General features: G+C 56.5%; 1 protein-coding gene across 3 annotated transcripts in view; it reads right to left on the reverse strand.

Moving 5' to 3' along the window:
- Positions 1-10,609, reverse strand: part of MXRA7 (matrix remodeling associated 7) — a 29,779-nt gene extending 19,170 nt beyond the window's left edge. For 2 of the 3 annotated variants that reach the window (XM_071573813.1, XM_071573815.1), the window contains exons 1-3: positions 9,986-10,609; positions 2,982-3,077; positions 753-813 (exon numbers count right to left, since the gene is read on the reverse strand). In XM_071573813.1, coding sequence (XP_071429914.1) covers positions 753-813; positions 2,982-3,077; positions 9,986-10,459 — 631 coding nt within the window. In that variant the 5' untranslated portion in view covers positions 10,460-10,609. The remainder of the gene's footprint in view (positions 1-752; positions 814-2,981; positions 3,078-9,985) is intronic. The other variant, XM_071573814.1, reaches the window with a different exon arrangement.
- Positions 10,610-12,973: the final 2,364 nt, after the last annotated feature.

Here is a 12,973-nt window from a genome sequence, read left to right on the forward strand (position 1 = left end):
CAGCAGAGCAGCATTACTGAGCATCCATTTGGCACGATAAATCCATCATTCCTCAAAGCAGATCTCCTGCAGCCCCATGTGGTAATATTCCCAATCACCAGCGCTGCAAGGAAGCCTAACAGGATGGAGTAAGTGTATTTTGGGAACCCTGTCTCCAAAGGCGCTTCCCCCACCTTGCAGGAATGGCACCTGGATTACAATTTGATTCTCTGTGGCATTAGGAATAATCCTCCCGAGCTGGGGGATTGCCACACAGCACTTTAAAATGGCCAAGCAGAAAGTGGGGCAGGGAAGGGGAAACACATCAAGCTCTGTTGCTGCCCCAGCTGGCCCCAACCATGCTGAGCCTGGACTCCTGGGGACATCCCAGCACCTCCAGGCCTGCTCAGGAGAGCAGAGTCCCCTTCAGACACACATTCTTGCTTGGCACCATCTGTTTCATTTTCTTAGGAGTGCAGCAGTTGCCACCCCAATTAGTCAATTAATCATTTTCCAATCAACTAATTGGCTAATCAGTTAAACATGGCTCTGACTAAAGCCCCTGGAGATTGTCCTGGATGTGAGCAAGGAGCTTTTGGGGCAGCTGCATCATGAAGCTACCCCATGGCAAACAGTCCAAGGGCATTTTGGGAAGCAAACAGGGGCAGGAATTTCTTCTACATTTCCTGGAGGAAGGAGACCATCCCAAAGCACTTGGGGCTTCAGACTGGTTTGTACCCTCCCTGCAGGGTGCTGGCTTGCTTGGCACTCACCATCCTCATCCTCTGGCTCTCTCACCACCAGCTTCTCGTTTTCTGAGTCCACCTCTTCCTCCTGGAGGAATAAAAACAGAGCAGCCATGAGGACAAAGTGCTGTGCTAAATAACTGTGCTTGCTCGAGGCACCAGAGCCCTCAGGGCTGGGAAGCAGAGCCTGGAGCTCCTGTGTGAGGGCTGGGAACCCCTTTCCTGCTTCCTCCATGAACAGGCCAAAAGGATGCTTGCTAATGAGCAAGGTCGTTAGTCTGCTATCCTCTCACTAATCAGTCAGGGGTCTGGCCCACCCAAAGCTGCAAACTGCAAGTGTCTCCTCATAATCAAGGGAATATTAAAGTTTTTAAGAAGAACCTGCTATCTCTGCATCTTCAGGCATGTGAAGAGGACTGACCCATGAGCCACAGGGACTTCTGTGTGCGCCCAGGCCAGGCTTGGACAGACTGTCCCAGAGCTAGGAAGGGTCCCCTGCCAAAGCCACCTTACAGCCATGGGCCAAACAGCTGCTCCAAAGCACAGGACCACTTGCCAGTCAGGACCAGTGGTCAGAGTCAGCACTGGGGATTTGTGCTGGGACCCCTCCAGAAGCCCTCCCAGCCTTGCCTGGCAGGAACCCCCAGAGGCAGCAGGGGCTCCTGCCCATGGACCCCCAGCCCCTACTCCTCCAAGAGGTGCCCACCCACACACACTGTGGTGGCACCAGATGAGAGTTGATCCCTAGAGCACAGACAGGAGAAGCAACAGCATATTTTGGGGTTTTGGTTTTGTTGTTGTTGACATTGTTTGTTTGTTTGGGTTTTTTTTAATTCAAAGCCATTTTGGAAGTTTTGGGGTTGCCTCCTACAAGCTTTATCAAGCCCAGATTCCTTTCCCTTGCAGAAAGTCATGCAAACTGCAAGCAGGGAGGGAGATGAGCATTCCTATTCTTGACATAAGTCAAGGACACATGGCAGAGTCTCTCCATACGTGACTTCCTCCTGCAGGGCACAGTGCCTCCAGCTGCCAACCCCTGTGAGCTGAGCCCAGGGGTCACCAGCACCCTGGGGCACCTTCTCCTGCATCCTCCTGGCCCCGTGCATCACATGGACTGGCATACAAAGGGCAAAGCACATGGGAGAGAGGGGAAAGGAGCATAAAGGGAGGCTGTTGAGCCACCATGTTATCAAGGGAAAAGTTGGGGTGAAGGAGACCCAAGGAAAACAAAGTCCATCCAAGAAGGACTAGGCACAGAGCTGAGAACCGGCTTTGGATGAGCTGCTGGTGTATGGCCCCAGCCCAGAACTAGGTTAGTTTGTCATCGGGGAGGAATGTGAATTATTCACAGCCATTTGGCTTCTTCTTGCCACTGTTCCCCAGAAGGAGATGTCACTGAGACCCCCGCCCACTGCAGCCACTGCTATTTTGGGCCACACTTCCAAACATGGGCACTTCCTGCTGGACACATGGACTTGTCCTGAGGATGGCTGGGGAGGTACCCAAAGGAGTGGCCTCAGGGAGTGTGAAGGGAAGGAATGCTCAGCCCTGGTGACTCAGCCACAAGGCCAGGGCAGCAGTTCCCCATCACATCTGTGAGCCAGGACACCCCCAGGGACACCTTTCAGGAGCCAACACAAGAAGGGAGATTTTAGCCAATTCCTTTCCTCAGCATTAGGAACTGAGCATTTCTGAGCGTTTAACAACGGAGGCAGGCAGGAAATTTGGGTGCCAAACCTCCAAGGGAGGAAAATATCTCTGCTCCAGCATAGAGAAAGAAACATTTGACGGGAGCAGAGAGGGGACAGCCAGGGAAGCAAGGCTGGCAGGTGACAGCAACATGCTGTGGCCATCTGGGAACCCCCTGCTCATGGCAGCCAGGAAGGAGATTTCTACAGCACAACATTTTTCTGCTTGGTTGGCTCAGAGGCAGATGCCAGCACCTCCCTTCCCCCCTGCCATGGCTCCAGCCTCAAGATCCCTGTCCCATTGTCATGCCAGAGCCACTCATTCCTGCAGCCATCACTGCCTCCCTGCCAGAGTCCCTGCAGCTGTCTCAGCATGACCCCACTGACTGACCTTCCCTCTCTGGGGCAAGTCAGTGCTTCCTCCACCTCTGAGAAACGCAGTAGGCAAGTTTAGCCCTCCCTATCCCCATAGCCACTGCCACCCTGGGACAATATTCCACCCCTGCAGGGACACTGGCACACTGTTTGCTGTGCCACCCTCCCCAGGCTGGATCTCCATCCCACGCACCTCTGCATGGCTGGGAAGTGTTGAGTGGCCACGCACATCCTCTGCTTGTCCTGTGTGCCCGAGGTTGGATCCAGGTGAGGCACCCAATGGTGGTATCTAGAAAAAGGCAAAAGGTTTGAGCACAAACACCCTTGAGCCCTCCCCATGCTCAACCAACCAGCTCTGGCAGCATCAGCACATGGGGACAAATCTCTGGATGCAGCCAGTAACCCATCTTGCCCCTATGCCTGAGCCTGTGCTGCCTCTGATCCATGTGCCAAGCCATGACATAGCTGTTGGAGTGAGGAACACTGTGCCTAGCCCTAGAGTTGCTCTCTGCAGCAGCCCCAGCCTGTGGGACTGGAACCAGTGCAAGGAGCCATGAGTGAGAGGGAGCAGCACTGCCAGTGTCAGGCTCGGCTGTCTGTGTGTCCTGGCAGGGCTGGGAGCAGCTTCCTGGGATGCTGATGCAGCAGACAGGACTAGCAGGAGAGGAGAGAAGAACACAGCATGTTCAGACTGTTAATGCTTGCAGGGCCTGCTCTGCCAGCTGAGTTCTCCATAATATCCCCTTGAAACACTCCCATCCCCCTGCAATCCTGGAGATGGAGCTTCCCACCCTCTCAGCCCCACACTGGCTTTGGGTGGCCCCCGCCCCTGTGCAAAGCCTGCCTTCCTCTGCCCAAACGCTTCTCAGCTGAGCCTTTTCCTGCTGCGCCAGGAGAGCGGCCATGGAGGCAGATCTGTGTGGGCAGAGAGCAGGGACATCGTGTCCATTGGCCTTGCAGGGAAATGCCAGCACTGGGCTGGGAGCAGCCTCTGGGCTGGCTGGAAAAATGGTCCACAGGGACAAAGCCCCTCCTTGAGCTGGGCTGTGCCCACAGCCCTTGCCAGACAGAGAGGAGGGGAGAGCCCTCCCTGCCTGGAGCATCCCATCACCTCCAGGGAACCCGCCCCCAATTTCAACGCTCCTCAGTCCTTCCGTGGCCAGTGGGTGCTGCTGTCCCAGCTCCCACACAGCCATGGGCAAGAACAGCTGAGCTGGGAGTTGCAGTGTCCCAGACGTGGATGCTCTGGGAGCCAAAAAATGGAAGGGAAAGGTGTTACGACAACACTGAGACTTGACAACCACACAGGACACCATGGAACCGCAGGCAATACTCTTCTACTGAAAGCACAGCCGAGGGGGAATGCAGGAAGAGTGTTTCTAGAGGTGGGGAGTGAGGGAGGTGTGGATCAGGGCCAGATGGCAACCGGAGCTGCTGGAGGAGAAGGGACCTGAGTGCTCCAGCCAACAGCCCACAAGCCAACATCTCTCCACGGTGCACGCTGACCACAAAAGTCTCCCCGCGGAAAAGAGGGGAAAAAAAAGGTGAGAAGCAGCACAACAGGGAGGCCGCGCACGTCATTATCTGGGAGCATCTGGAGGAGACTTGACAGGGCCGCCCCGTCCAGCTGCTGCGGCAAACAAAGATCTCATTGCCGCCGGCACCGGCGAGGGGACACGTTCGGCGACAGCTGCGCGGCCCCGGGGCTGGGAACGCTCCCTGCCTGCTCCTGCTTGCGGCTGGAGGGACCCAGCCCACTCCACAGCACATCCCGTGCCCGCTGACTGAATCGCACCTCTGCACAGCTTACAGAAAAGCCCAGGGTTAAAATCCAGCAAGTCATCTACCTTAAATAACAAAGCAGCGATCCATCTGCCTTGGCTTTTGGCAGCTCTTGGCTGCAGAGCCGAAGTGTTTGTTGGATCACCACAAATGTGCTTTGCCCTTTAGCTCATGGCCACGAGCGAGACGCCCACGCATGAAGCTGAATCTGTCAGTGGGGGCTTTGGACCAAAGCAGTGAGGACAAAACCTTCAGGGCTGTTTTGGACACACCACCGACCACAGACAACCCTGAGTCTCCCAGGGGAAGACAGATCAGATAGAGGAGCTTGGCACCACGTCCCCAAAATCTGCCCACATGGCTCTGCCACCACCAACCCCTCTCCCAGCCCTACAGGAGATGGAAGCCAAGCTCCCCATTGCAGCATCATCTGGTTTTCAGCTCATTTCTGGCCATTTCCTCCCCACTTCCTCCATCCCCAGCACAAACCCCTCTGAGCAACACGCTTCCCTTCTCAGAAAGGACATGAGGAGGCTGTGGGGCTGGTGTGTCCCTTTCCGTATTCAAAGGGACAGCCCTGGCACCCATGGGCAGGTCAGGGACCAATAAGTGCCCTGCTCCATCTTCAGGAAAAGGGAAGATCCTAGGCTGCAAAGAAGGAGAAAATTATCTTGGATTGGGCTCCTGGGCCCTGTGTGTTGCCATTTATGGCTGCACTTTGTGCTCCAAGCCTGATGCAAGACATTGCAAGACAGAAAGAAAGCAGACAAGAGAGAGCCAGCCAGAAACAGAAAAGCCAGGAGAAAAGGGGAAGAAAGAAGACTTTAAAAAAAGACTAAATAATAATGTTGGGCAGAGTTTAGCAAAGCAAAAGCAGCAGCTATGTAAGCAGCTCCCCTTCACCTCACCACTGGGGCTCTCCAACCTCTCGCTGGCCAGAGAAGCAGCTGCTACAGAATGAGAGCAGTTTTCCAGCCCTGGCAATGGTCCTGCCAGCTCCGGGGTGCCTGGCAGAGATGTGCCTCACATGGAGATGGCGCTTTGCAGGTCTGACCCCCACCCCCAAAGCGTGGGAGCATCTGCCCCTGCCCTGTCCCTGTCACTGTTACTGGCAAGGACAAGCCACAGAGTGGACAGAGCATTGCCAAAGTTCCAGGACCATACAGCCCTCAGAGAGGGATCTGATGAGGAAAACAATGCCATGTCCCACGGTGGGGTGAGGAGTCCCAGCCACACACTCGGACATCCCTTGCTGCCCAGATGAGGCAGATGGCATCCTTGAGAGCAGGGGTAAGAAAAGCAAGCCCTCACTTGGAAGGCTGACCTGGCAGCTGTTCATATGAATAGGCGCTCAGAAGGCAAAGGGACCTTGTGGCTTCTGCTCCAGCCGTGCCCCAACCCTGGCCCTGCTCCCAGGGCTGTACCAGCCCAGAAGGAACTGGGCAGCAGCCAGACCTTCTGCACCTGGGTAGGGGACACAACAGAGCCCCACTGCCATGGTGCCCCACAGCATGTCCCAGCACCAACCCTGTGCTCCAGCCCCATGGCACAACATGTGCTCAGGCTCCCTGAGGGGTGACACATGTCCTGTCTCACTTCCCAATTTCCAGCCACTGCAAGAGATGATGCATTCATCATTGGCACAAACTGCTCTGGGTGAGACCTGAGCACAAGGGAGGGATCAGGGGTCTGGCTGGGGAGCCCCACATTCCCCTGGCAAGGGCCTGTGCTGCTGCCAGGGCTGTGACAAAGGGGAGCACATCATTGTATCCCTTCCCAGTGCACTGTGGGGCTATGGAGCTCCTGACCTAGCCCACTGGCAGTGAATACACAGCCTACACAGATGCCAATTAAAGCCAGACTTAATTAGACACTCTCTCCCCTCCGGCACAGGGAAGAAAGCCAGGAGGTATAAGAGGGGGAGACGCTGACTTTTTAAATGTAAAGAGGGTTCCTGCTGGGAGCTGGGTGGTTTGTGCTGCCTAGAGTGCCCAGAGGGCACTGGGAGCCCCAGGAAGGCACAGATTGGGAGGGTGGGGAGCACAAGGGAAAGGTGCCAGGAACTTGGCAGAAGAGACAGATGATGCAGCCTTTGTGCCTTTGCTGTCCAGGTGACAGCCCTGCACAGCTGCCCCACTCAGGGTTTGCAGTACCCCTCTCCGGCTGTCACCCACTTGACCCTGCTCTGTTTGAAGCCCCAGTTAACCCTTGGCAAACCAGACAGGCTGCCGTGCCCAGCAGAGCCTGGCACCGCCTGTTCACCCTCCTCATCTCCAGAACATTCCAGCCAGGATGGCATCCCAGCAGTGGCTGTGGACCACCACTGAAAACCCCGCCTTGTCCCTGCCACCTGCCATTTCCAGGACAGAATTACTCATTAGAGAACTGAAGTTTCTGACGTTTCTCACAAGGACCACGCTCCGCAGCTCCAGAGACGCTGCAGTTCCCACCCAACAGCTTTTCATTAGGGGATTGCTTTGACAGCACTGCCTCATCTGTTAACAAGCTGGAGATGGGGATGAGAACAGACAACGACAGACTAATTAACTTTTTTCCAGTGATGGGAGCCAGCAGAGACAAGGGGAACCACTATTAGCAGTTAATGAAAACAAGGACTCCTTTCCCTGCTCTGCCACTGCTTCATTTTGTAGCCCTGGGCATGGTGCTGCAATGGTTTGGTCTCTACAGAGGGGCAAGGGAAGCTTCAACCCACACTGATTGCACCAGCCTTGCAGGAGAAGGGAGCAGAAGGGAGGCTGTGCCTCACAGCTGCCCCAGTAGATACTGGTTTGCACTGACAGGGAGAAGGGAAAGAAAGATGCAGAGGGATGCACAGCTCCAGCCAGTCATTGAACACACCGAGGCTGCTCTCCCTGAGCAGGTTCATCCATCAGCATTTTGGTTGAGTGGTTAATGGCTGCAGTGAATCTGAAGCAGCACAGCACAGTACGTGCTGAGCAAACAGGAGGGAGAGAAAATAAGGAATGAAAATAAGGAAAGAGAGCGCTCTGAGTGCCGAGCACAGCCCTCTGCTTGCTGATGTACTGACCAGCCCTGAGTCTGCAGCAGCCCCAGCACTGCTGGGAACCCACAGCCAGGTCTGGGAGACTCGTCTGCTGAGTCACATCAGGGGACCGCAGCCCTCAGCCCAGCCAAGGTGGGTTGGACAGGGCACAATTCCACCAGCAGCCCCATGCAAAGAACTCCCTGCTCTGCCCAGGGCCAGTCCTGTCCCTCCCTGCAATACCTGCTGGGCTTGGGCCTGAGTAGTGCTGGAGGAGGAGGAAGGGGATGAAGCAATTTTGAGGATCTTTGTAGGAGCAAAACCAGGGAACTCAGGGAGACTCTGCAGAGGTGCGGATAGTCCCCTCCACTCTGCCCATAGGACCAGCCCCTGGATCAGCACCTGGGCTTACACATGTGTGGTGCCTGCTGGAAACACACGTACTCCCTTCACTGTGCCACCCAGCCCCATGGGACGGCCAGCCCGGCCCAGCCTGCAAACAGCAGTCCTGGCAGCTGTGGGATCATGCACAGGGCAGAGCTCCCAAACACTTCCTCAGCAGTGAGAAGCATTCCTCCCGCTTCTCACTGCTGTTTTTCCCAAAGGAAAAAGGATGCTCATGCCCAGGGTGACTTGTCCTGCCTTGCTCCTACAGTGAGGTAACCATTACCCAAAAGGAAACCTCTCAGGCCACTCCAGGACCATACTCATCTCCAGTGCCCCCTTTGCTGTAGGAGGGGCTGAGGGCAGTGAGGAGACCCCAGTCACCCAGAGCCCAGCCATGGTTCTGGAGGACACAAGACTCCCTGATCCTTCAGTAAGGACTCACTTCCAGACATGCTAAGCCCTGTCAACTGCACCTGTGCTGAGCAGGGATAAGGGAGCTGAGCCCTCCTCTGAAGGCAAGCAAAGCTGCAGTGCTTGTTGAAACCAATCAGGACTGAAGGGCAGCCAGAGGGGAGAAGAACATTCCTGAGACTTTAGCTAGCAAGGCAGCAGAGGAACCCGTGAGCTCTGGCAGCACTGGATAAGGCCACCCATCCCTATGGGTGCTGCAGTGACCAGAGAGCAGTCCAAGCTTGGTGGCCAGCTTTGGTGCTGAGCTGGCCCAGCCAGGAGCTGGCTAACAGTGGCCCAAGAGCTCTCCAGAGATCCCAGTACTCAAAGGCAACAATAAATCACGTAACAGAGAAACAGATGTGGCTTCCAGAAGCCCGGGATGAGGGAGAGGGCTGCTTGAGAGCTGTAGCCATGGTCAAGGGGTGCCAGGAAGGGGAGAAGGAGAGCTCTGAGGCTCAGAAACCACCAGGGAAAGTGAGGAAGAGCACAGGGAAGCAGAGCCACGTCCTAGCCCTAAGAGCCGGTCAGGGCTTACCCCTGGGTGTTGAGGAGCATCACAGTACAGAGCAGGGTGTGCAGCCCCTGGGGCCTGCCCAAGGCCATCCAGTGAGTCAGTGGAGATGCTTTCCAAGGCGAGGGCTGTCTGCGCACTGCCCCGCAGCCTGGATACAGTTGCTGAGGATTACAAATGCTGCTAATAATAGCCAGGAGGCTCTTGGGCCTCAGGCCTCTGCTCCCTGGCTGAAACATGCTACTGGCACACGGCTGAGGCATCACTTCTGGATTCCTGAGCCACCCCACCACTCAATTGCCTCCACTGGGACAAGGGGCCATGTGGGAGAAAGCACCAAGGCAGGGAGTTCAGGCACCTTGGAGTGTCATCGAGTGCCACCCAAGCTGAAGCAACCCCAACAAGAGCAGAACAAGATCTCCCCATAGACACTGGGTTGCCCTTTTATTTTTAAACCAGATCCGGTGCTGGAACAGGATTTACCGTGCGTTTCTAGGCATCACCGCCCCCACCAGCCCCCCCAGTTCAGCCAGGGGTCAGACCTTGGGGCCAGCATCCTGCTGGGGCTGGGAGGGAGTGAGGCGGTCCCTTTCCTGGGGCAGACAAGGACAGCCAGCCAGGGACAGCGTAAGGAACCCGGCGCTGGCACGGGGACAGTTTGCTGTAACCCACAGAAAGGGGATGCGGACAGGAAGAATAAACACATGCACATTCCCCAGCACCTGGATAAGCTCTTGGGGGAAGGAAAAGACACCCAGGGGTTAGATGCGCAGACAGGAGAGGCTCACACTCTCTTCACTGAAATCTTCACTATCTTGATTATTTTTAGGAGCATTCCTTGAAGGGTCGGGGTGGGAAGGAGCCAGAAACATCCCCCCCGCAAACCTCTGCCGTCCTCGGTGACAACGGGCTTGTCCCCAGCCGAAAACAAAACCTGGGTTTTGCCGGGACCTCTCTTGTTTCAAGGGAAAGCCCCTCGCGCGTTGCTCCGGCGGGGGGTGGTGGCGGGGATACCGACTGCGGGGATCCCGGGGGAGAGTCCGCGGGGAGCCGGCCCTACCTTGCTCTCCGCATCCTCTCGGTGACCGGGCTGCCGGGGCTCTGCGGGCGGCTGCCGGGGCTCTGGGGACGGCTGCCGACGTTCTGGGGACGGCTGCCGACGTTCTGGAGGCGCCTGCTGGGGTTCTGGAGGCGGCTGCCGGGGGATGCTCTCCGCCGCCGCGGGGCTGGGCTCGGCCGCAGGGCCCGGCTCCGCCGCCTCCCGCTGCTCGGCGACCCCCTCCTTCTCCTGCTCGCCCGCCCCGACCTCCTCTACCGGCACCCGGCTCCCCTCGTCCTCCGGCCCCTCGGCCGCCTCCGCCGCTTCGTCCCCGGGGCCGCCCTCCCGGGCCGGCTCTGCCGCGGACTCCCGCGGCCGTTCCGCTGCCCGCTCCCCGCCGCCTCCCCGCAGCCTCACGAAGACGGAGGCGAGGACCAGTGCCAGGACGGTGAAGAGCAGCGGGACGGCCAGGTACAAGTCCACGGCCAGGTCCATCCTGCCGTGCCGCCGAAGCCCGCCCGACCCGACTGCGCGGCCGCGGGGGGTGCGCGGGCAGCGCTGGGCCGGCGGCGGGGCTGGGCCGGCTCTCGGACGGCTCTGCCCGGCGTCATCCACCGGCCCTGCCCACCGCCCCGGCCCCCCCGGCCCCGGCCCCCACCTCCTGCACCGCCAGAGCCAGCCCTCGCTCCGCGCTCCCCTCCCGCCGGGGATGCGCACCCGCATCCATCCGCTCCCAGGGGTGGGATTTGGGAAGGGGGCACGGGCAGAGGAAGGCTTGAAGGGCAAGCAGCGCAGCTCTGCCTCATCCGAGCGTCCAGCTTGGGACAGGGGGATCTTTCGTAAGACACTGTCCTGTATCCACAAAGTCATTTCCAGACCGGTCAGCAGTGTCTTGTATCCTAGAATCATTTAGTTTGGGAAACACCTCTAGGATCACCGTGTCCGCCGTTAACCCAGCGCTGCCATGTTCAGCACTAAACATGTCCCCAGGTGCCACATCCACACGTTTTTGAACACATCCAGGGATGGTGACTCCACCACTGCCCCGCGCAGTTCCTGACCCCTTTCTAGCAGTGAAGAATTTGTACCTAATATCCAACCTAAACCTCCCCTGGCACAACTTGAGGACATTTTCTCTTCTTCTGCCTCATTAATGAATCCCATTCATAACCATTTGACTTGGGAGAAGGTGTCCGCCCCCCGGGATGCTCCCTGAGGGCTGATAGGCACCCACAGCTTGGGGAGCTTTGTTCGGGCTGGGGTGTTAACTGGCCTCTGGGTAGTGTTTAATGGCCATTTGCACCTTGTTAGCCCTTGGCTGGGTAGTGAGGGGGCTGGCAGGGCCAGGAAGGCTGTCCTGACTCCCCTGGGTGAGAAGCATCTGGCAGCACATCCATGCCAAGCTTTAGAGCATCACTTCGCCTTCCCCAGGAGCTGCAAGTAATATCAGTGGTTCATCTGTGCCATAAACTGCTGTCTCACCCACCAGGTAAGTGGGTGCTGGGAGCAGCTGGGCTGCCAGAGCCTCCCCCGGGGCATCTTGCTGCTGGGGGGTCTGGAAAACATGAGGCTCAAAAATCGGGATGTGCCCAAAACCTACCACAAGCTGGCAAAGAGACTGGCCAAGAGGTTGTCAGGTCCTCCCAGACTCTGCCACCAAGGATTTCCTGCCTCTCAAGACTGCTGGGAGGATTAGCCAACCTTTTACAAAGCAGGCTGAAATTAGAAGGCCTAAGCTATTCCTGCCAGGGCAAAACCAGCACGGAGCTTTCTCCCAGCTGCATGCAAGGGGAGCAGACATGGGAATTCACCCCCAAAGTTTCCTCCAGGGAAAAGGCTTTGGGAATATTGCCAGAAGAGAGGTTTTTTATTGACTGTCTGAAGACAAAACACAAAGATGGGATTAAATGGGAAGGGTGGGAGGAAGGAAGTGAGGCCATGATCCTCAGTGTGTTTGTCTTTATTGGTAATCCTATCAGGCAGGCAATCGTTTGCGTATGGATAATTGTATTCTTAGTAACAACCAACCATGGTACTTATCTCCCCTTGTCCCGCAGAGCTTTCCATTCCTTGGGTCCTGATCGTCAGAGCTGCTCTAGAGCTCAGCCAAAACACCAAGAGATTGGCAGCATCACAGCACTGTTTGGTTCAGCAGCTTTTTTTGATGTATATTCGGTCTCTTCTTCCTGCTTGTCCAAATCCCAGTAACCATGAATGCATCATTCCAAATTCAGTGCATCACTTGCTTTCAGAGGCTTCCCAAGTCCTCTAGCTCATGGCTAGAGACAGAACCAGGGTGGGGAAACTCCAGGGACAGGTCCTTGTTCCTGTGTTCATGTGGACTGTCAGTCTTGGGCACAAAGAGGAATTTTGGGTGACACTGACAGAAAGTAGCTACTGTGAGCTGCTGGTAGGGTGACTTGGGGTGTTTTGGCCTTACGCACTGTTCACATTTCCAGCTGTCACAGTGCCCTCGATTGCAGTCAACATCCAGGACACCTCCTGCTCTTTCTCCCTGGCAATATAAATTTTCCATGGCTTTTGGCTGAAAGTGTATTGGAGGGTGTTTGCCTGCTCAGGAATGCAGCAGCATGTGGCTTGCATTAACCCAGCATGGAGCAAGGAGCAAGGAGCACTTCAGCAAGCTCCCTCCCAAGCAGGATTTATCACTGCCTTAAAACAAGAGACACTGACCCCAACAGCTTTTCCTGAGGTTGGGATCCCTGACAGGGGAACCAGCAGGGTCCTCAGAAATGCTCATTAGTGGCTTCTGGACCTGCAGTGATTCACTATCAAGTTGCTGGAACCTGCCAAACTCACAGGAGCTGTGAGAACTGCAGGGTTTGGATGTCTCTGAAAAACAACACTCCTGGTCTTGAGAGCAACAGCCAGGAGCAGCAAGGACACATCTGCCAGAACAGCTGCTCTGACAGAGCCTCCTGCAGTGATGAGGTGACAGGATCTGCAACATCCAGACCTGGAGTGAGACTTTGAGTCCCCTGCGGAATG

This window comes from Pithys albifrons, chromosome 19, assembly GCF_047495875.1.
Source record: "Pithys albifrons albifrons isolate INPA30051 chromosome 19, PitAlb_v1, whole genome shotgun sequence".
In the NCBI taxonomy this organism is placed as follows: Eukaryota; Metazoa; Chordata; class Aves; order Passeriformes; family Thamnophilidae; genus Pithys; species Pithys albifrons.